A 24,409-nucleotide genomic window follows, 5' to 3' on the forward strand; every position below is an offset into this window, starting at 1 on the left:
TGTGGGCAGACAGTGTCGGTGAGGGAGAAGGCAAATTCACAAATAACAGTTCCGTAAGCAGGGACTGAAAGCATCGGGCAGGGTTATATCCACCAATGTCACCCTCATACAACTGCAGGCCTGAGTCAGATGCTAGAAAAATTATTTATTTTAACTTCTAAAGCCCCAGGTTTCACATTACTTTGCATTTTCTGCTTGAATCTCTGCGTATCTTCTCCGATGTCAGCAGCCCAGGTTTTGGCCTCCTTCTGGGTTACCCAGCCTATGTAAACATACGTGCTGCTGAAACTGTTTCCAGGAACTCCTTCCTCTCCCTGCAACCTCTTATCTCCCAGAGGAGATTGTCAGAGGGTACTTCAAAGCCCTTTGAAAATGGCCAGGGCTCTGCCTGTAGCCCAGCAGATATGCGCGCCCACACCCCAAGAAGAAAACAGCCACCCCGCACGCAGGCAGTCGGTGCCACCTTATTCCCACCACAACCACCAGCAGCAGGAGGGAGTTCACCTCCGCGCTATCGCTACCCCATCTTCAGTCTTTGCAATACACTGCCTGTCTTCTCACCAGATTGACCCAGGTGGGTTGTGGCAAATTACAAAAATGAGAGGGAAGGGAAAGGAAAGGAAAGGAAAGGAAAGGAAAGGAAAGGAAAGGAAAGGAAAGGAAAGGAAAGGAAAGGAAAGGAAAGGAAAGGAAAGGAAAGGAAAGGAAAGGAAAGGAAAGGAAAGGAGAGGAAAGGAGAGGAAAGGAGAGGAAAGGAGAGGAAAGGAGAGGAAAGGAGAGGAAAGGAGAGGAAAGGAGAGGAAAGGAGAGGAAAGGAAAATGGAGTGGTTTTTCTCAGCCCTAAGGAACAGGGAAGCCTGAAGCCTGCTGAGCTTGTAATTAAAATGTGGAAAGGCCATGACAGAGCTGAAAAGATAGAAGAATGGGATACGGGGAGCAGAAAAATGCTGAGCACCAGGCTTCGAGCAATGCGTCATTTTGAATCAAGAATAAATGAGAAAATGGCCTATGGAGAGGGGAATGCGGGGGGGAGAGAGGTGGTCATGTAAAGAGGATGACTGGGGGAGCTATTGTTCCAGCACTGCCCTCAGATAAATCTTGTTCTACGCCCCTCCACTGAAAGACTACAAGGTGTAGTGAGGCAGAGGAAAGTAGTGCAGCTGTTTCATGGTGTTCTTACCCTCACTGAACCATGGAAGACCAAGTGCCTGCCAGGACAAAAGACAGGACTCCGTGCACGCAGTTCTCACTCCATCAGCAACTTGAAAATGGAAACACAAAACATAAAAATCACATTTCTGCCTGTAACTTGTTTTCTGCCAACGTTAACAAGCAGCACCACTTGCAGGGGCTGGCACCAGGGACACAGACAAGGTGGCCACAGAGGCCCCACATCACACACACAGCCAGGGACATCCCACAGTGACAGGAAAATTAACAACTGTCTGGACAAAGTACCCTGCTTTGTCCCTTGTCATATTTATCCCATCCATACCAACCCCATTAGGCCACTGCCACTAAAATTACCATCCAAAAAAGAAGGATTTTTAAAAGACGTTTGGAGTTAATTGAATAAATTGTGGACCAGGATTCAGAAACATCAGGTAAGTATATGGGAGATTGGTGACAACTACACATTTTTCAGAAAGGGTGAGCAAAATAATTTGCAAGAGGTATTGGGTTGGGATTGCACTAGCCAAGTGATTAAGCCTGTCCTCTGCTGAACAATAACCAAAGGACTTCTACGTGACTCTGTGAAGGAGACACTGAAACTAGCTTCTTTGGGTAAATGAATGCTTATGCACAGAAATGGCAAGCCAAAATTTACAGGGGATGTGAAGTAGGTGGGCTGGACACAGAAGACCACCAAGAGCAGCAAAACTCTGGAGCAGAGGATCGATATTCATCCCTCTCGGTGAAGTTAGCGGGGAAGAGCCATACAGAGGCAATATCAGTACAAGCACACCTGCAACTCCAGAAGCTTCACAGGGAGCCCTCCTTGAGTTTTTTCATGTTGCATAAAGCTTTATAGGTGTGCATCTCTGCTGACTTGGGTGAAATGATTCCTCTTTTGCCTCCAAATAGTAGGAGCAGAATTCAACCAAAATGCACAGACCTAAACAACAACAGACATCTGGGGACACTCTTGCACCCACCTGAATCGGTGTCTGCTGCAGACCTCCTTGCTCTGTGCTGAAGAGCCAGAGGAGCTCCTCAGGAGATCAGTGCAGTCCTCTGCAGATCAGCAGGGCTGCTGCTCACGCTTCATCCTCTAGACACATTTCCCTTGCCAAATTAAAAAAAAAAAAAAAGCAAAACCAAAAAACCAGGGCTGAATAAAAGAGCTGGTCCAAGCTGGGGCTTTATGCCTTGTTTTCATATACAACATTGATTTATCCATCCCGTTAAAGCAGTGTGGGGAAATAAATCGATAGTACTGAAGAATACTCTGCCTCAGGTGGTAAAATTCATTAAATTATACAACTGCTTGTTCCCCAGGTTATACCATAGAGGACTGCACTAAATGGGTAATGAACAACTCTCATCACATTACATCTTCCCACTGTCTGCCAGCAATGTGGGAAGCTAAAGCTTCAGGAGGCCCTACTGGATCTTGCAGCCTTGCTGTTGGCTTGAAACCCATCTTGCTCTTACAAAAACATTAAATACATTAGGACAGCCAGGCTGGTGGATGCCAAAAATCCACCTCATCCCATATCCTGTCCCTAGCCAGCGCAAATGCTTGGAGAGAGTATAAGAACCAAGCAAATGCAGAGTGACTTTTCCCTATAGAGTGCAGTGATATTTCCTCCAAGCTTCCAGCTATCTGCAGCTTTGAGATTTCCTAAAGAAAAGTCTGTATTTTTATACCTAACAGCCCTCCTTGGGGCTGTTCATTTCCCCATGAATTTCTCTAATTGAGCTTTTAATCTAATCATGCCTAAAGAAGGTAAAAGTAGTTTCTATCACTCCCCATTGCCCAGGAGTCCCTTTGCCAGTTCTTCTGAAGTTTATAATGTCTCACTCTTTCCTGAGTAGCTGTTTTTCCCCTCTCCCCACCTGGCTGCAGGCCAGGGCAACACTAAAGGCAGAAGTTGACAGAGGTCTCTTCTGTACAAACCTCTAAGCACATCGATTATCTCTTAGAGCTCAGAAAGGTTGCTCAATTGCAAGAACACTCACATGCTTCAGTGAGGTTCAATGTTTAAACATAATACATATGACAACATTAGGTCAGCTGCAAGTGGTCATACAAAAAGGCCATCTCCTGCAGCAGTCTCTCCCTCTCTGTGGTCAATAACTGATGTCTAGGAAGAAAATTAAAAGTGAAGTAAGAGTGTGGCGAAGTTTCCTCAGAGACTCTCTCTCTCCAAACTGGCACATTTGTCAGTGTCTCAGCTCTAGTTAACCCTCAATCATACCCTAGAGGTATGACCAATGCACAAAATACATGGGGAAAAATGGTAAAGGTGACATTCATTTCCATGAAAAAAAAACCCACACAATTTTTCATAGAGCACTTAAATTTTATGTGAAAGAAACAAAATCCTCTCTTGGGAACTTCCATCCATCACAAAGCAGCAGTGATTTCAGCATTCCTGGAAAACCTTATGTACAGCAGGCTTACTTCAGTATGCTCTTATCAGCCTCAGCTGCCACCCCGTCCAGTATCTCAAGCAGGGCAGCTGAAGGAGCCTTTTGATCACAGCAGCACACACATGCACAACATTACCCTGGCGTAAAGGATGACCTGAACTGCCTCAGCCCTGCCCAGATGTCAGGATGCATAACACAGCAGCCCACCTCAGCAGAAAAGCAATGCCTCACAGGTAGCAGAAGGGTTTTTGCGCTGGGATTTGGCAATGGCAGGTTCTGGGCTCTCAGCTAGCACAGCCCCTTTTCCTGCAAAGTGAGTGTGCAAAGGTGAAGTGACTCAGTCTCCAGCGAGCACACCCCAACTTCACACTGCCCAGCACACAAACCCATTGCAAGTGATTCTTCAAAGGCACCAGGAATGGCAGCAGCAATTCAACACCAGGTACTCACCAGAAAGGAGCCCTCCTGGTGGGTCAGGCACTCAGACAGGGTTGCCGTGCTGCAAGTGAAAAAGCCACCCAGCAGTCCCCAGCATGTCAGGTAACACAGCAGAAAAGAAGCCAAGATTTGTTTCAAACAGCGAGGAACCAACCATGGAAAGGATGAACGGCACATGAATCTCCTTTCTCTACTTCATGCAGGTTGCATGCGTTTCGATCTTTGAAAATACATCACCCGTACGTCCTGGGAGACAGGCAGCATGGGAGGGCATCCCAGTATGCCACCCCAGTGTGCCTGCTCCACCGGAAAAAAACAAACTCAACAGCGACAGCTTACAAACCTTGGTCCAGAGCAAAGCCCATTCTCCTGAAGGGTTTAGTAGCAGGACCAGTGGCTCCAGGAAGATGTCCCGGGGTCTAGATGCTGCTCCTCGCTCGAGTGACACAGACCTGCAGCAGCTGTCATGGCACTGAAGGGAAGGTGGCCTCTGCGCCATGGCCATCCGGGAGCTGGGCACAAACGACCTCAAGCCTCACATGCCTAGGCCCTAGCACAAAGTAGAAGAATCAGCGTGGGGCTGACAAGACCCTTGCTGCCAAGAGGGAACAGGCTCCACTTTTCCACAAATGCCCTCCAGCTCCCCCAGGGCATGCGTGGCGCGATGTGTGGTAAAATAACAGCAACCGGTCTCAGTGTCCCCCCGCCTGTCCTCAGCCAGGCTGTGCTCCTTCTGCTGCTCACCCTGCCTTCGGGGTCCAGGCACGATGAGCCTGCAAGAGGCTGCCATGCAGAGAGGCAGAATGCCCACCATCCTGCCCTTCCCACCTAGCCCATCCCCCTGGAGATGCGGCAGCATGGGAAAAAGTCTGTATTTTTTAACCAGAGGCCTTTTGCCAGGGTGCAGGCTGGATGCACAGCTGCCTCCTCTCTGTCGGGTATCGATGTGGTGCACGGCCAGGGACCGCCCTTCACCTTCCCCGAGCAGGCAATGGAGGCAGACACATACAGAGGTCAGAATTTATTTCCAAATACCTCATTTATATCATTCTCACATGAAATATTTCTTTCGGGAATATAGCCTACACTTAGAAAACAGAAGAGAGGTGTTTGTTTTGTTTTTATAAGGCACATCAGATTATAGACTACATAGAGACATCTCCCCCTCACTTGCACTTGTAAAATACTGGTGATTTTAAATGTAATATTTCTAAAACCTAGACCCTGTGTAGCCCCATGTAGAGCAGTATTCGTAAAGTTATTAGACCTCAGTTTACATACACCTAGTAAAGGGCTATAACAAGTTGTATATACATCACATTTTCAGAAACAGTCACAGCTGGTTAACTTCAAAGTAATGCTACTCCAGACTATGAAACAGGCTGCTTATAAAATATAACCTACTGCTTCCAGCATGGCATGATACAAAGCAATATGATCTTGCAGAAGAAATTTTGTTATTTTTGCAAAAGGAAGCTGCTCTGATTCAAGCCTGTCTCCTCCCCGAATCCACATTTTTGATTGACTGAGGCCATTTTACAGAGAAGCAAAGCACCCAAGAGAAATCTGGCTTTATGTTTTTCTCCAGGATGACAGTATGACTGCATATCTGAAATCCTGTCAAAGCATTTGAGTATGAAATATAAAAGGTTCAGATGTTAACTTCATGACCAGTAAACCTTAAACCATTACCAACCAGATGTAATCAAGTTAAACGCATCCAGCTTCTGTGCTATGGAAACTCTTTTTCCAGGCTGTTCCAGTGCAGAAGCCAACACATTTTTATTGAATCAGATCCTAGGTAAAGATTTCCATCCCATTTTCAAATTTTTAGCCATGGAACATTACCCATTCTGCACTCAGTTCATTGTAGAGGAGGAAAAAAATACTGTTTATGTGTGGACCCTATGCCAATGCAGCCCAGAATCCATTTACATGTTATTTTCTTTAACGGGCCAGCAGGTAAACTGTGGTCAGCTTCATCAACTTGAACAGCTTCCACAGTTCTTGTTTATATCAGGTGTTGGTTCATTTCTGATGAAAAAAACGTTCCAGCTTTCTGTCACTGCAGTTTAGCTTAAGACTATGAAAAAGGTCACTTCAAGGCTATGACCAAAGGGAAAACAAAACAAAACAAAAATATATACACACACATACACACACATATATATATAAAATCTGATCTTGAAATATCTAGGGAAAAAAAAAAGTAGTCAGGGCCATAAAAAGGCAGACAGACAGCACAAACTAAATGTCCTCTGCAGAATAAGTTAAAATACTCGTTCTTGCAGAGGGTCACGTTACCCCTCAGGTCTCTCTAACTCGCCAGGGCTGGAATTAGGCTTAGTTTAGTAGGAACCAGATTTAGTCAGAGAGTACGTCACACTCGACTTTGCATCATGTTGATCACTCAGCTACATTTTAGGCACATTTCAGTTAATCTGTTGGACTGACCTGGGGAAAAAAATTATCAGTTAAATATCCAAGGTGGCCTCAGCCAGTTTCACGACTGTGAGCCTGGACAAGGTTAAACCACAAGCATCAGTTGCCTTCAGAAGGGAAACATTAACTTGGTTGAAAACAGCATCATGAAAAGGACACAGCAGCCTCAGTTTTTGGAGTCCAGTTTGTTATAAATCTTGATCTGCCTGATTTGTTATTTGTTTAGTAGCCTTAAAAGGTAAGGAGAAGCATCCTGAAATACTTGGCTGAAGACTTAAAACCAGATGTGGTTTACATGGTGCTGCAGGAATATTTGTTACATGTCTTTCTGAAAAGAAAAAAAAAAAAAAAACACAAAACAACACAAAACAAAACAACAAACAGCATTTACATTCCTTTCAGCTGAAATAGATGAACGGTCATCATGTCTGCAAAAATACAGAGGAAATCACCACTGCTCGAGGTAGCAAGTTAAAGCTTGGTCATGTCCCTCGGGCTTCCGCGCAGCTTCCTGGGAATGGCAGGGGAAAGAGGACAGAAAAGACTTTCTCAAAGTCAGGAGGTGACAAACGAGATGTCAGCTCCATAAGGGATTATGTTGCCTCACCGTGTGCTGAAGGTATATTCATGACCTTTCCAACTGTGGCATTTGCGTATAGATTACACCTCTCGCATACCCTTTTTAAAGCGATCCCCAAGAGCATTGGCTTGGGAAGACACAGAGAAGAGAGCAGGAGTGGGGTTTTAAAGCTACAAATGTCAGTTAGGAGGCACAGTGTTATTTTTCCCTTTGATCATCCACATAAAGAGCTTGACGTCTCCACCATCACTCGTGTGTTCCTCCTGCAAAGCCCTGCCAACAAAGGCCTTTGGTGTGCTCCTCCCCGTTGCATACACCTTACAACACAACAAGCCAAATCCTTTGGACAAATCCTTCTATCCTCACAGACATGTGGTACTCTTCTTCCTTAATGAGAGGTTTTAGTCACGAAACTGGATGCCAGACCTGATTTACAGTAATTATTTAACTAAGAATCCTTCTGCCACCCTTGAAAGGGCAACTGAAATATCCAGTAGCAACATATACACATACATACAGATCTACACTATACACTCAGGACGACACAGAATGAGATTTCAGCTAATATAGCCTCTATTTGATTTCCTCAGAAAAGCACTTGTGTCCTTGCAACCCTTATACAAAACAGCAGTATTTTTTCCACCAGGATTTGGAGAGGTTTTTCATCTTGTCTGGAGTCCTACACTTGGATTTCTTTGGTTGCTGCTGTGTATCTGAGTACTGAATGCCAGCCACAATGGCCGCATCAAAGACCTCCTTGAGGTTTTTCTGAGTCAAAGCAGAGCACTCGATGTAGGACGCAGCTTTTATTTCCTCAGCACAGAGCTTCGCAGCCTCCTCCGAGACGGGCTTTTCTTTGCACTTGTCAAGCTCGATGAGAACTTTGACATCCTCCCGGAGGTCCGACTGTGTCCCAACCAGGATAATGGGCGCCTTGGGGCAGTGGCATCGGATTTCGGGAACCCACTTCTCACTCACATTCTGGAAGGAGGAGGGGCTCACCACGCTGAAGCACAGCAAAAAGATGTCCGTGTTGGTGTAGCACAGAGGTCTGAGCTTGTCAAATTCATCCTGCATGGAACGAAATCATGTTAGTACCCAACAGAAAGAGCACATTAGCCCCAAAGCGTGCCCCAACACGCTCCCAACTCTAGCCTGCTGCTGATGTTTGGAGGAGCTAAGGATCACCTGCCACTGGAGAAGCATCCTGACATCAGTACCCAGACCACTCAAGGTTTGGAGCAGAAGTCACCTGTACCCAGCCTGAGGTCTCATCCTGCACAGCTGCTAGCCAGCAGGCATCCTGCCACCGTCGGGCATGCAAGATGAAGGTGGTGGCTTCCCCACATAGCTGAAATTTTCTAATGCCGCAGCTTGTTTGAGTGCTTAAATATTTCCTTCATTCTTTGTACACAGGCCCTCTGCCCCATTTCAGCAGAGAAGCAATTCTGCGGGAAACAGGTTACAGCACACGAGCAACAAAGCCAAACATTGAAGTATTGGAGGGAGAAGGTACTTTCTACAGGTCCACCTCTTACAGGGGTTAGTCAGGGAGCCCCTCCGATGAGGAGCACCCGTGTACCTCAGAGCTGCTCTGCTAACCCTCCTACCTCCAGACACCTGCAAGAGCAGAGCAGACAAGCGGCAACAGGCGTACCTTTCCTGGAATCGTACCTTTCCTGGAATCAGCTTTCAAACTGGTGACTACTTAACAACATCCTACAGGATACGGGAACAATTTCCCTGCCATTGTGCCCAGGGACTTAAATCTGATGGCTGCAATAATGACTCACAATGTGCAGGCTTAACATGCCAATGGCATAGAGTAAGAGCTTTACCTTTCCCTCCCACCCATGCCACATCAAACAAACTGCAAACAGGCCTCCCAGCGCTCCATTTCTTTTTATTTTTTCTTCTCCTTTTAGTGCAAACTCCAGCAAAGCAAGGTCCTTTTCCAGCTTCAGGAACTAGCTACAAGAAAGCCAAACACCTCATGGTAATAAAGCCATGCTAGTCCTCAGTGAAGAATCAGAAAGAAGCAAGGGTTAACTCCAGGCAGGCCGCTTTTATGCTGACAGTAGGATAAAAGCAGGGTCACACTAGCAGCCTGAACAGGTAGGATTTGCCTCAGCAGCAGTGACATTTTTTAATTAAAACAGACCATGTTCTCAAAAGCTCTGAATTGAAAGTGCAAATAACATACACAGATGAAAACACTTCTCTAGTATCAGCAGTTTACTGCTGAATTACAAGATCCATGTTAATTTTCAAGATGTGAAATTTTGCTTTAAAGCCTCTGGAGGCCCAGGATATGCAGTTTAAAGCCCCCTGGAAGCCTCAGAAGTCTTGTTTCACTCGAATGAATTTCTTCCAGCAGTATCTCTGAGAGAGACAGCGATTTATAAAACACGAGTCAAGAAAGTAAGCTTCATTAGCTCTCTTGATCCTCAGATTAAGGCTCAGAGGAAACTAAGCTCTCACGGCTTGGCTCAGAGACACCCCGCATTTACTGAGAGATGCTGCCCTGAACGACAGGGTCAATTTACAGAAAGTCACCTTGCCAAGTAATTGCTACACAAGAAACCTCAAAAAGGCTCAATGCAATGGGTTTGAAAGCCAAACCCAGATCTTAAGGGTTTCTATCAAGATGAAATAGTGCCCTTTATATCCCAAGTACACTCGTGCAGCTTCAATGGTAGGTACAGGACCTGCAGGGACTCTACACCTCTTTGGGCTGGTGATGCTGAAATACAATTTCCCTCTGCTTGGAGTGCTTTTTTAGCCGAACATTTCAGCAGCCATCTCATGAAACAGTTTTACCAAAGCATCCAGCTAGGTATCTTTTATTCAGGATGACTTCTGTCAGTTTAGATAACCCCTTCATTTTTACAGCAGCAACTCTACCCATTCCAGCTGCACTTGGGCAGCCAGAGCAAACATCTGAACCATTATCCGCAGTGAAGGCAAGAGGCAACTGGGCCTGCCCGTCCCTCCTGCAGCTTGCAGCAGCATTGCCACAGGCGCTACCTGTCCACAGGCTGTCACCCGATGGCAATTTCAGCTGCCACACTCTGCATATGAACACACACAGCCAAGGCTCTTGCGGTACCACCCGTCTCTTCAGCAGGACATGAAATCATCGGACTGTTCTGCTGTTTTACTTGGTATCATTATCTGCAGAAGGCTGCTTGCAGGATTTTAGCTTCAGTTTGTAGGGCACACGGGAGCCCTACACTGCTGTCTAGGACTGCACAGCCCTTCAAAGCCCTTTTCTAAGTAGGGCGCCCAGTTACAACTCATCTAAATAGGTTTGTATGTTAAGGCCACTGAGACTTTTCAGCGTGGTTTTGGTGAAAGTGTAGACCCAGATCCACAAAGCTGCGCAGGAACCTAACTCCCACTTGCCTTCAAATGTCAGCTAGGTAGCAAAATACTTTTGGCTACTTTGGCTATCCAGACTCAGCACCTGGCAAGTAGTGTTGCATGCTGCTCAGGGTGGTACAAGCCAGGGACTTGCAGAAAATACAAGGCAGTAAGAAATGTGCTCTTTTTATGCATCAGGCAAACTAGGAGCTGAAAGGCATCAACCACTCTCAACTCTTCAGGACTCAGATTAAAGCAAACCTCAGCTTTGTGGCAGCAGCACTTCTTAAGGGGATGGGAATGGCAAATATGAAGTCTCCACAGACAACACCCAATAGGACTTTTTCTCCCTTAAGCTTAAGCCCCTTCAAAAACACAGTCTCTATCTCCAGACACCTACAGCTGTGGATGCTTTGCATACATACATCCCAAACACTGTAAGTCTTAAACACGCAGTTATTTAGCAAAAATATAGGCAGTGACAACTGCTCAAAGAGAAAACCAGGTGGCCCTTGAATCCCCAATATGTTCAGCCTTTCTAACCAGGCAAAGCAAAGTGGCAGCTTGAGCCAGCAGAGCAGCAGCCTGTGCCCAGCCCCTATTCGGAGGCAGAGTCTGTTCCCCACCCTTCAACAAACACCAGGCAAAGCAGTGGGTTAAGCTGCAGTGAAAAGAATAGCAGTTTAATAAGATGATCAAACACTGGGAATCCTTTCAAATCCATGAAGTCATTAGCAGGACTACTTTGCGCAACAACTTCTCCCCTCCTGCTGTCACTTGAATCAAATAAGTGGCTTCACTGACCTGACCAGCTGTGTCGCAGAGCTGAAGTCTCACCGGCTTGCCATCGACAGACACGACAGCTTTGGAGAGAAAGGAGGAGGGAGCGGGGAAAAGTGTGGTGAGTCCAACTGTACACGTTTTCCATTAAAGAAAAGAAAGAAGATTTACCCTCCCTCAACTCTTACAGTCTTCAATTAGTTTAGATTTAACTACGTAACAGAGCTGGAAGGGAGTCTAGAGCTAACACTTAGGCACACACAAGCCCTTCAGGGCTTTCCGATTCATTTCACTGCAAGACATGAGGCAGTGAGCGGCTGCACTAACCCCCAGCTGACAGCCGGGAGAGGGAGCCAAGCGGTCCCGGTCATTCTTCTGCTACAAAGGATTTAGTTTATTATCCTCTGGTATATCTTCAAAACGCCCGGGGCACAAAAAGCCCCCCGCCGGAACCAAAGAGAAAACCCAGAACCTCCCCTTTTACAATGGTCAGACAAGGCAAGTATTTCAGCTTTCCTTGTAGGCGCTTCCTATCTCGCCGAGAGCTGGAAGTTTTAGACCGGAGAGTTCACAATTAAAGCCCGGCTTTGGCCGTACGCGACACCAGCTGCCAGCCCGGCTCCGTTACACGGGAGACCAGCCAGTGCTGCTGGCTGCGATGGAAGTCTCACAAGCTCCGGTCCTGCCTGAGTAGAGTCCTGCCCCCCAAAATAGCGAAATAACCCAAGCTGGACACCCCACCCGCGTAACCCCACCACAGCCCCGGGGGGAGGCACAGGCGGGACGCGCCGCTCCCCGCGGGGGCAGGACCCCCTCCCGCGCCCCCGCGGCCGCCCCCGGCCCTTACCGGAGAAGTTGTCGAAGGCGGTGGGGATGTACTCGGTGGGGTACCCGTTGGTGGTGTAGCTCACCACCAGGCTGGTCTTCCCCACGGCGCCGTCCCCCACCAGCACGCACTTGATACTGCGCCGCGGCTCGGCTCCAGCTCCAGCTCCGGCCGCGGCCCCGACCCCCGCCGCAGCCCCGGCCCCGGTCCCCGCCGCCCTGCAGCGGCCGCCCAGTGCCGCCCCCAGCGCCGCCGCCGCCCGGCCGCTGCGCACCCTGCGCGGGGGCACCGGCGGCACCTCGCAGCCGCCCGGCGCCGGTTTGCTGATGTATCCCGCCTCGCCCTCCTGCTGCGGCGGCATCCGCGCAGCGACGCGGAGCCCCGCCGGCTGGGGGGCGGCGCGCAGCCCGGGACCCCCGGCCGGAGGGCGGCGGGGTGCGGCGGCGGCGGCGGCGGGCGGGCGGTGCGGGGCCCCGGCGGGCCGGCAAGCACGGCGCGACCGCCGCGAAGCCAGCCCCGGCGCCGCTGGCTCTTCACCGGGCGCAGGCGGCTGTAGCGGCGGATCCCGGCGGCGCTGCGCTCGCCTCGCCCCGCGCTTACCGAGTCCCGGCCGCCGGCCCCGCGCCTCCGCGTGACATAGCGCCGCCCGGGGAGGAGCCGCCGCCGCACGGCCCGGCCCGGCAGGCGGCGCCACAGCGCCCCGCACCGCCCGCCGCGACGGCCGCGGGCAGGATGCGCGCCGCCACGGCCCCGCGGGCGCGCCGCTCATTGGCCCGCTCGCCCCCGCGGGCGCGCCCATCATTGGCCCGCTCGCCCCCGCCGCAGAGCGCCTCTCCCCATCACACTCCCATCAATCCGGGATGTAGATGTTGGTACCGTCATTCTTCTGGTTCTGTGCTTGCTTCGGTACTTAAAAGGAACCTATCAGAAAGATGGAGACAGACTTTTTAGAAGGGCGTGTTACGACAGGGCAAGGGGTGATGCTTTTAAACCAGAAGAGGAGAGATTCAGGTTTGACACGAGGAAGACGTTTTTTACAACGAGGGTGGTGAAACACTGGCCCAGGTTGCCCAAAGAGGTTGTGGATGCACCATCCCTGGAGACATTCCTGGCCGGGCTGGACGGGGCTCTGAGCAACCTGATCTAGTTGAAGGTGTCCCTGCTCATTGCAGGGGGTTGGACTAGATGACCTTTGAAGGTCCCTTCTAAACCAAATTATTCTATGATTCTATAAAGCCCGGAGCTGTGTGGTCTGACCACTGAAGGCCCTGACAAGGTGTGTCCCTCATGGAAATAAGCACTTAGTACAGCTGATCTTGCTTTCTCATGTGTGCTGGCGTCTTCACCGTGAACAGCTGCTGTGGCTGTTCCTGAGTTTTGGTGCTTGTTTGGGGACTCCAAAGCAGAGCCAGACCCGAGGTCCTCCCTGGTCAAAGGCAGCCTGGAAGAGCCCAGGCTGGATGCCCTGTGCATACAGCTGGAGTGATGGGGAAGAAACAGCTCCCTGGAGCCCTGCGCTGGGACAGCATCGCCCACCCAGTCCCTGTGGGGAGCACGGCCAGGTAGGGATGGAGCACAGCAGCCAGCAGAGCACAGGGCTCAGCATGATCCTCATGCTCAAGACCAACGAGGGCCACTGACCCTCCTGTGGGACAACTCAGTCCTGCAGAATTACCTTCCCCTGAATGAACAAAGACAGCGCTGCCACGTACAGGAGTCAGTGCCAGAGAGAGACATCACAGGGCACCCAGCTACAACCAGGAGGCCTTTCCCAGTCAGGTGCTTTCATATATTGATCCCCCTGTGAGGAAGCTCAAAAAGAGGAGACGACCCAGGCAGCTGGGCTTTGCCAGAATTAACAGCCAAAAGGACCAGAGTGGGAGCCTGCCTGTGCTCAGGCATGTACCAAAATAACAGAAATGGCTTAATTCATACCTTTGGTTATTTTCGTGCAAGTCCTCTTGGGGATGCCTAGGTTAGAACAAAAGCATTCTATTTTAATTGAGTGTAATTATAGCTTGTCTACCTACAAAAGCTGAATTGTTTTAACAATACCGTTGCAGCTAAGTCCCTGGAGTAACAATGCAGTTGTGCAGGGATAAAGCTAAACATGGCTCATTCTTGTTGGGAAAGGGAAAAACATTACATGTGTAGGTGAAGGCTCACTTTGCAAACAGCTGCATCTGTTTGAAAGGTTACCACCGTGGCAGCCTGTTGTCCCACTTGTTCCTGGGCTTGATCCTTCCACAGCAGAGCCCTAAAGCCTGAAAGTTCCCCAGCCACATGCCTGCAAAGTCACAGCATTTGTTTAGTTCAGTATTAGCCTCAGCCCAGCAGATGTTTCACTGAAAGGGGTGAGAAGCCTCTCCGCTACTCTGCTGTGATAGTTGAGTGGGCTCAGAGCTACCTGTAGTGTGGTAAGATCTTGAGCACCAGTGCTGTTTCAATGGTGAACCACAAAGCTTGGTGTAGGGACAACAGAGGTGACAAATCATATCCCTGATCAAAATCAGGTATCAATTCCAATACCAAAAACTGTTATAGGTCCTTCTTTTCCTTCAACTGAGCCAAGAGGAAAATCGGTGAATTGCACAGCGACTTGTGTCCCTTCTGAATTGAAAACAAATTGCTTCAGTGAAACTTGGAAGGTAGTCAGGATCCACACAAGACAAGGAATAACATCTTCAGTCATTTCTAAAGAGCTGCATGAAGACTAGATGCTGTTATTATATGTCTGGTGCATTTGCTCCCTACTGCTCTGTGCGGGGGGCAGAGCCCCATTTGCAGTCCAGTGTCTCATTTTTAGTCTGCATGGTTCTGAGTGTATACATAGCTGCATCTCTGCACAAGACAAGGCAATGCTAACAAAAGGCACATAGAGTGGGAAAAGGTATAGCTTTTAAGACTCTAGTTCCCTGTGAGAGTTTAACCTTCAGGCTCTGAGCAGCACCCAAGAAAGTTGTTTCCCACACAAGCTTTGCCAGAAAGGCTTGTTGTACCTGAGGAGCAGAGCTATCAAGGAGAGTCTCCATTACCATGCCCAGATGCTTGTTATTTTTCTCCTGCCAGAGTCCAGCAGTCAGTAGTTTTCCATTTCTAGAAATCCAGAGGAACTTTCAACCTTGGGGAACGAGAAATGGGAGAAAAGTCAATAGACCAGATTTGGTTCATACCATATTTATGCAAGGAAAGAAATAAAAGGAGAACCATAATTAAATTTTAACTATATTTTACTCTCAGCAGCATCCCATAAATTGTGTATCTTTTTAGTACTGTGGAATGGCATATGATGCTGGAAGTCAGCATACGGTAAATACACTGACAATAAATAAGCTGATAGTAAATATGGTAAGTACCATATGCTGGTCAGCTTTGGCTGTCATGGGCAGTGTGTCATGGCATGCTGAAGCCATGACAGCAGATGAATTTCAGTCCATTTTGGACAGCGTGCCAGCAGAAGGTGAGCAGACATACAGTAATCACTGACACCAGGATGGAATATGGCCCAGCTGAGGACACAAGGATGCCTGAGCAATGTCACCTCTTATCTGCAGTGACAAATAGAAAATCTGTGGCCTGTATCAGTACTGTGATGGGAACTCATTAAGAGGAAAGATGCACAACCACAAGAAAAACTGTGGGTGGGAGATGAGAGGGTGGGTGATATGCACTGGGTGACAATCCATTTGAATGGTGTCAAAAGATGACGTGAGAAAGCCCTTCATACAAATGCTGCAAGCAAAAAATGCCACATGCACATTTTTAAACACCTTCAGTAGACAAATACAGTCAATGCATTGAGCTAAGTAGGCTCCAGTGAGATAGCTATAACAGTCTGCATTGTTTCTGTGCTTGGGGAGGGGGGCGTGAGTGGATTCAGCGCGGCATGGTTGCCCTATACTGTAATGTACCCTACCAAATACAGTAGCCTTTTGTGTAAGAGGATGAGCTAACCAGTTGTTTTGCAGAGGGGGGGCCAGTTTGCACCACAGCAGCAAGTCAGAGCAGCTCCTGGGCAGCCGTGCTGAGGGTACGCTGATGGAGGGATGCTGTGACAGATAGCTGTTGTCTCCAAAGCTTTCAGCCTCAGCCCTATCACATGCACACATCTTACAGGTTTGAACCCAATTGTTTTCAGAGCTCTGAGCTGGGAGATAAACAGGCTTAACTCCACATAGGTCAACAGGGTGGCAGTTGTCTGTCTCACGGCTGAATTCGGTCTATTATCAGCCAGTTCACAGAAAAGCTCTTGCTCTATCTTACATGCTCACATTAGTCAAATATTGTTCTTTGAGAAAAATTACAGAAAGAGGAAATTATTTTATCTAGACGTGAAGTAGGTCATTGTTATATCCTGGCTTATCATTTTCCCTGTGATATAAAAAAAATGAACTGGATGCTGGCCTTGTAGAATGAAAGCTTGCTTTTTTTTTTTTCTTGTAGAAACTTGAAAAGCCTGACACGGGGAGAGGCAAGGGAGTGAGGCTACGCTCTCCGAGCATGACGTGATGCACTGCTGCTTGTTCAAGGGAAGAGTACAGCCTGCTCTGCAGGGCTATCACCAAGATCCTGTTCTTTGTTGAGAAGAGCAATCCCAAGGTCTGGAAAAAAAACATCCGTGATGCACCCCTTCATTTTCCAAAGAGCAGGATCATAGTGACATGGCTAAGATGGCTGGTGGCAGGGGAGGCGAGAAGAAAACGGAAATATGAGGGAGCAAAGAAAGGGCAACAACCTAGGAAAGAAAAGCCAGCTTGTATAAACGATGGCTCCGACTCCAGAGAAGCGCTTTTGAAGCTGTGTTTTGTGAACTAGGAGGGAAAAGGGCTAGAGAAATACAAGATATTCCTGCTTTTATTAGATATTTGATTTGTAATTTTAAAAAAAACATATATATTTTCCAGGGTTTTTTTGAAGAACATTTTCATCACCCAGGATATCAATCTCAGGGAAGTTTTCACTATCTGGGGAAAGGGATCAGTTAGCAGCATACATTATTAACACAATAAACTTTCACCGCCCTGCCAGATAAGTTCCAATTGAGAAGAAGCTACCAAAAAAAAAAAAAAAAAAAGGCACAATTGCTTCAAGCCTCCCAAATGCCTAGTTAATTCAGAAAACAAATTAACCCTAACCTCCTACCTCTCCTACCTGCAGTGCCTCTGCAGGGGAACCACAGTGCGAGGTGAGCCCCTTATCTCGCTTTCAAAATGCTTTTCAGCTGGTCTGGGGTCACAGCTGCTGAAAAGTGCTGCATGTCCTGTATTTTGTGTGACTGTCACCAATTTGCCTGCTTGTCCTATAAGCCCCTCAATGCCCTTGAGCTGCCCCACACCCTTTCGGGTGCACCCGAGGTGGGAGCTCTGCTCGGTACAGGTCGCTCTTCCCAGGGCTCTCCCTGCTGGGTCTGAGCAGGGACCAGACAGTGACGCCAGCAGTTCACCTGGGCACTGGTGGGAACACACTGGCTAAGATCTAGGTGGTGGCAGATAAATGTCTCTGTAAGAAAAATTACAAAGATACCATTTTGCCAAGCATTTGAATGAAGGAACTGCCCTTGCCCTGTTGCATACCGTGTTTCATTGCCCTCCTGCTTACTGGGATTTATAACCTACCCCAGGAGCCCCAGTTTACAGAGGAAACCTGGAGAGAGGCAGGTAAACCCAAGGACTAAGCTGGAGGAGAAGAAAGCATGCTTGGGCAGTGTACTGCACATTGATGAGGATTGTGAGGGTGGCAGAGGAGAGAGCTGAGCAGAGAAACAACAGCTCAGTTTGGAAACACATCTCCGAGGAGCCAGAGGCAGAAGAGCTAGCACTCAAAACAGAAACAGTGTCTGCAGCACAGATGCCACGCTGCCTGTCAGCCCCTATGTGAATTCCCTTAGTTTTTCTTAGCTGCCACAACACCACCAGTTCCTCAGGTGGACTCCCAAAACAGCTGTCGAAATCCTAGTCCACCACTCTCCTGATCTCCAGGGGCTCTTTCTAGCAGCTGGGAAAAACTGTCCTTTCTACTACACATCCCCCTGGCCCTGTCAGGACAAACCTGTGGGTAACTTTTCTGCCACAGCCTTCCTGACATTTGTAGCAGTCCCGGGAAGAAACCCTGCTGGCTGCCTCTGCCGGTTCCTGCTCCTGCCCTACTCTCATCCCTTCTGTGAGCACTCTCTTCATCCCTCACCCATGCTTGAGCTGAGGTGACCTGCATTTACGAGCATTTTCATGTGACCCCACAGGTAGATCTCCATGGCCTTCATGCCCAAGCCTAGACTGCAATCCACCATCTCCTGTGTACGCTCCCACCCCAGTCTTCAGTGTCATAATCTGTATTCCTGAAGTCGCCTGTATCTCAAAGGCAGACATCTTCTTTTGTACACAAGCCAAAAGACTTTTATTGGTTTTTCTCTCAGGGTTATGCCAGTCATCTGTTTTATTTTCACACCGGTTAGACACTTGGAGTCTTTTTGAATGGAGATGAACCTCAGCAGTCTGTGTGCATCAAAACTCATCATCCTCCTCCATGCGCCCCATCTGCACACTGTACCCAAAGCCCTCGCTTTGCCAGAGTGTCAGGCCTCAGGGCTGCTTCAAAGGGGAGAAAAGTTCCAGAGCAGCCTGCCAGACCTGGGATTTCCTCCCCAAAATGTCCATCCTGGTGGCACAACAGATGAAGGCGCCTGATCTCCCATGCCTGCAGAGGGAGAGCTGGGAGGTGCCAGGGAGACTCCAGCTGCACAATGGGAACTGCAGAGCTTGTGTCTGGACTAGGGAGTCCTCAAAGGCCAGACCTAAAAATGCTGACACTTCTACATATGGATAAAGTGAATGTAAGGATATCTCTTTGCATTCTGGATATGGGGTTTTATTGAAGAATAAGGCCCTGGTTTGAAAATTATTTGTGACAGAGGATAATGTGATCAGACCTGGCTGCAGGACTGGGAAGAGGCAGCAAGAGCCCAGGCTGATGGGGCAGAGCAGAGAGTGAAGAGGGAGGCAGTCAGCAGTGATGCAGGTGGAAGGAGAAAGGTTTTGCATGTCTTAAACCCAAATGCAAATGTTGTGAGATGAAAGGGAGTGCAAGGGAGTGGATAGTCCGTGTCGCCCCTAGGCATAGAGAACCAGGACCCTAAACACCTTCATAACTCTGAGTGGTATCTTATGCTGCTTGTAAAATACGCCCAGATTGGTCTGAAATGGTCACTAGCCAGGGTGAACAGAGATCACTACTCCCTGGAGAACTTCACCACCTCCCCACTGATGTGGGATGACCCCAGGGGAACATCTCGCTGAACCATACATGTCCTTGCATGAGCCCACATTTCATGGGGAGTGAGACCAGCTTCCTAATGGGGGACTTAACTTTCGTCAGTTGTGCCAGGAGGTGAGTGTGGCAGAGAGATCCATCTGCTCTACAAAGACTCTCCAGCGGTAGCTTCTGCGCCTACCCTTCCCAGTGAATCTTGCCCCAGCCCATGGATCTGTGCTGACGTGCCTCTGTGGACAGTTTGGCCAACACGTTTTTATTTGGTTACTTTTGAAATCTGAAAAACAGTGATTGGTCCTAGTGTTATCTCTTTTGGAGCTGGCCACTTCCTCTTGGTGTCAAACTTGGAAGAATCCCATGGCCGCTGCTGAATAGACTTTTCCGCATTTAGAGAAATTTTCTGAAAGTGGTTGCTAGGACCTTCTTGGTGGGGATTTAAAGGCTTGGAACAAGCCAGTGCAAGCGTCAGTTTTATTGAAAGTGAACAGGCTGTTCTTCCCTGATAGCTGCCCAACTTCAAGGGCAGGCATTGCAGGACAGCATCCACAGCTGGGTCTGGGGCAGCTTAGCAGAGGTAGAAAAGCCACAGCTTTTTCTGTGCTACGTGGTAGCACACAGGCAGGAACACAAAGGCTGTGATTCCCTTGGTACAGAGCAAACCCCACCGTCCAAATCTGCACTGTCCCGTCTCAGGCATTTGTACATGGGGGCCCTCAGGTGCCTCCCTGATCCCCAGCTTAGCTGAGCCAGCTTAGCGCTGAGTCCAGCCCACCTCCCCGGTGCTGGCAGCTGCAGCTAGAGAGGAGCAGGTACTCCTCAGCACACTGTGCTTTATCCCACCAGAAAACTGCTTTGGAAAAGCAACTGTAAGCAGCTTTGGGATACCGGAAAGCAGACACTCAGGCACTCCATTTCTCTTCTTTTTCAGGCAAGGTATGAAAACTTTCAGTTCCCAGGTTTCCAGGCCAGAACTTTTCAAACATAATAGGTAAATATAATCAGGCATAGCAACCAGCCACAATGTAACTTATTTTTTCTCTTTCAAGCCTCCTGTCTCTACCTGTGAGTCCCTCGCTAACTATTCTGTTAGCAGCCAGAGTGTTGCCTGGCCAGCGTACAAGGCTAGGCTCAGGAAATTGCCATTATAGTCCCAGCTTTCCTGCTCACAAACCTCCCTCTGCCTGAGGATTTAGTTGGAATTAGAAAGAGTTTTCCAGTACAGTGCTAACCAACACAGCTCTATAAGGCAAACCCTTCCAGGGTGGTTTATTTTCACGAGCCAGCCTAGTTTAAAACAGTTTTCTGAACAGAATGAGATTCAGAGGACTCCTTTGCTGCATAACTTTGCCAGATTAGTGTCCTCTATTAGCTGGGGAGGAACAAGGTAGAATTCATGTGCCTAAAAACATAGCTCTGCAGAAAAACTTCTGTAGAGTGAAAATTGAGCCTCAGTTTATCAGTAGATGAGAAAATACTTCTTAAAATGTCTTGAAGTCCTCATATTAAAGATGTGAACAAGGGAAAATCATCACTGGTAGATAATGTGACCCTGGCTTCAAACCTACTTCTCCCGCTGCTTTACAGTTCTCCATACCTTTGAAAGAGAGTGCCAGAGCAAGGGGGACAAAAATGCTGAACCGCCCCCTGCTCCAACAATTAAGGAGAGAGGTTTTCACAGAGGGGTGACCCAGAAGCTTTGAGCACCAGCCTCAGTTAGCTGTAAATACAAACCACTAAAAGGCACCAGAGCTTTCCCACTGAAGTAAAGGCATCGGGAGAACGAGATTAATAGATTGCCAGCTGTGTCGGCATGATAAGCCAAGCAAGGACTGGGGCACTTTCAGTTGAAAATGGATTGAGACCTCAGCAGGGACACATGGTAAATCAGCCAGAAGCCTCACATAGAACACCCAGCAAGGCAGAGTGGGCAAACATTTCTTATCTTCGCTTTACGTCAATAGAAATGGCATTGTAAAAGAGGCAGCACCGTATTTGCTAGAGAGGAGGAGGGAAAAGTCCACAAGCTTTTTTGGCTGTACGTGTGTGTTTTAAAGTGCTACTATTTTCCTCAGAAACTTGTCATTGAAAACGAATGGGAAAAATTCACCGAGTGAGTTCTTCCAGAAAGCTGCTAGGTTGCTTGTTTTGGTGGATTTAGCCGGGCTGTGCTGGCAGGGACACTGCCTGCCACTGCTGTCATGTCCCAAAGGCAGACGGGAAAGTACAGCCTCTTAAACCAGCCCAAAACACAGCTGTGATTATTACCCCAGGTACTCTGATTTGCCACGAAATGGGACTCAGGGAAGAGGCAGACCTTGGAAATCTGGGGCTCTCTGCAAGGCGATGCTTTCCGCAGCCATCTCCCCACTTCCCACAGCTCCTGCTTCTCCAGCAGCCTGGCCTAATTACCTCCATCAGCCTTTGCTTTTCTTTCTGGCTTTATTCTTTTCCTTAAAACTAATTAACAGAAGAGTGAACAAGGCCCAGATTTCTTCTGCGGACTTTTTTTTTTCGGTGGTGGTAGTTTTCGTTTTGCTGAATTTTATTTTTGCTTTCAAGCTGTTGTGATAATGCAAGAAAGACATCTTTCCTACCAGAGGTGGTACTGAGCAAGGAGAATAATAATTAGGGAAAGGCCATAAGCAGGCTTCCCCTTCTCAGTGGGGTCCAATTTTACAGCCGCACCCTCTGCAGGTAACAGGCCCTCGCTGCACCTCTGCTGCCAGCAGAAATGTGCAAATATTCCCACCACGCAGGAGGTGTGCAGGTGTCAGTGAGAGGTGTGCTGGGAAGAACAAAAGACCAATGTAAATACAGCTGAAGCCTCACAGCCTGGATCCATATGGCCCCTGGATGCATCCCCGCCTTGCAGAGCCTTGGAGTGGCCGATGGTTGGAGGAAAGCTCATTGCCAGGTTATGGCCAGGGGTGGGTTTGCTGCAGGTGGTGGCTGCCAGCAGGGAGCTGCAGCTCCTAACACCCTCCTCCTGCTGTAAATCCTCACCCCAGGTGTGCAGGGCTCTGCAGGAATGTTAAACGCCTGCCTGGGAGCTGGCCCGGGAAACCTGAGGGTTCTCTGTCAAAAGGTCCAGTTGTGGCTTTCAAGGTATCAAAGCAATGATATTGCTCATAAAAACCTCAAAATACAATTGTAGATGAAACAGCGCATTTTCATATAAAACTCTTGGATAAAGCCTTAATTTACAAACACAGGTTCTCTGTATTCGCAGTCTCTGACACCATGGTGATGGACATGATACGAGAGCAGAGACAAATGACCCAGTAGATAAAAGACTGATCGTCTCCCTGTTAACACAGGCATGGAGAAAATTAGTACGGAAAATTCATGGTGCTGCACTGCTCTCTGTTTTTCTCAGCAGAGGAAGTTTAGGCACTGCGGCTCTAAAGCACTGAGCACCCTCTGCGCTTCCTAACCCACCAATTTCCTCTACATAAACTATCCTTATGGATGTGACATGTGGTCTCCAAGAGGCCCCGAGGCCTCGTACTTCCCAGCAAGGCACAAGAGTGCCATACACAAGAGTGTATGGGGTGGAAGAACCAGGAAGCCTAAGCTTCTGTAAGTCCCTAAGGGTCAAGTTAAGCCTGACCCTGTTCTCAGGACCAGACTTGCATGGTGTGTTCTTTAAGCCTCCCAGCCTCACCACGGTGGGTTTTTTCTCAGCCACAGAGCTCAAAGGAGGTGGCCCTGTCTTGCCCTGCATGGTCCTGGGTGGCTCAGCAGCCCCACCAGACCTGGGGCATATCTCCTTGGCAGGCTTATCCTCACTATCCCAAGGGGCTTTGAGCCATGGGTCTTCGAGCCATGGGTCTTCAGCAGGAGGATGGGTAACAAGCTGGCTGCAGGACCTGGCAGGCTGGAGCCTGCTCTGGAGCCACATTGCCTTTTCAGTGCCCCCACGGTGTGTTTTTCCCTCAGACCCAGAGGCTGAGCAGCGCTTCCCCGCCCCACAGGGATGCTGGGATGAGTAAACCCATTAAAAGGTGTGTGGTGCCGAGACACCAAGGCTAAAACAACGCAAATTAATAAGACAGGCATGGGGATGTTTTCTGCCCCCAAGCCCCACTGGTGTGCCCAGCTGTCCCCAGAGGGACAAGGGCTTGTCGCCCCAGAGAAGGAGAGCTGTACTCAAACCGCCTGCTGGGAACCCTCCTTGGCCCACCCTGGCTCCCAAAACATGCCTGGTCACTGGCTGCAGAAATGTTTACTTGGTCTGGGACAAACTCATGCAAGGACAATGCCAACCATTTAGCTGTTTGGGCAACTGCCTGGGTCTGTGCCCTGCCTCTGCTTTATTTATTAGTTTGTTAGTACCTTGCTGATAGCCTACACTAGTATAGACAGAGAGCCTGCCATTAACAAGCGCAATAAAGTACCTACAAGGGAAAAGTCCAAAGTGTTTCACCTGGTTTTATAAGAAAAAGGTGCTTTCTTGTCTGGGGTTCAATCTCTTTTGTCCTGTTCACTCCAGGGCTAGGTAGTGTGATTTTTTCACGGTGCCTAGCAGAGGGAGCCCTAGCTGCCATGCATCGCTGCCAACCCAGCGGATGATGCTGCTGCTATTATGAATAATAATACAGCCAGGTTTAACACAGGCCTGCCTTGCAGCAGTATAATGATCTGAGTGGTCAGCTTACCACAGGAGACAAAGAAGTGATTATAGGATCAGGCAAAAAATAAGGAAAAAAAAAATGAAAGAAGACAAAGAGCCATTGACAAGAGGCACAAATTAGTTAGGTCTTGAGTGTCATTCCCCATCTGATAAAACAAAAATGTCCAGAGCAACAATTAACAAAAAAGTAAGAAGGGAAAAATATCTCTGTTCAGCTCCAGGTACCGACTATGCACAGAGCTCATTTTTTTCTCTCGTGCTTTGGGTCATCTTAGATCTCGGTTAGTGTGGAGCTGGTTGCATGTGTGTGTGTGTGTGTGTGGTGCAGTCCCTGTGGGTTTGAGAGCTGCCTTTTATGAAGGACAGCCCTCCTCAGGGCTGAAGGGAAGCAAAGTGAGTGCAGAGGAAACAGGAACGTGCTTTGGGTGCTCCTGGCAAACAGAGCTCAGGGGTAGGAATAGAGTTTGAAAAGGTCTCAAAACTA

At 48.5% G+C, this 24,409-nt stretch overlaps 1 protein-coding gene across 1 annotated transcript; it reads right to left on the reverse strand.

The window, feature by feature from the left end:
- Positions 1 to 5,079: 5,079 nt before the first annotated feature.
- RHOU (ras homolog family member U) lies at positions 5,080 to 12,615 on the reverse strand. Its single transcript, XM_065630811.1, has 3 exons — positions 12,048 to 12,615; positions 11,225 to 11,283; positions 5,080 to 8,128 (listed from the first exon to the last, which is right to left on the reverse strand). The coding sequence occupies exons 1-3, from the start codon at positions 12,385 to 12,387 to the stop codon at positions 7,673 to 7,675; spliced, it is 855 nt and encodes a 284-aa protein (XP_065486883.1). The 5' UTR covers positions 12,388 to 12,615; the 3' UTR covers positions 5,080 to 7,672.
- Between the last annotated feature and the right edge of the window lie 11,794 nt (positions 12,616 to 24,409).

The sequence above is a fragment of the Caloenas nicobarica genome, chromosome 3 (genome assembly GCF_036013445.1).
Source record: "Caloenas nicobarica isolate bCalNic1 chromosome 3, bCalNic1.hap1, whole genome shotgun sequence".
In the NCBI taxonomy this organism is placed as follows: domain Eukaryota; kingdom Metazoa; phylum Chordata; class Aves; order Columbiformes; family Columbidae; genus Caloenas; species Caloenas nicobarica.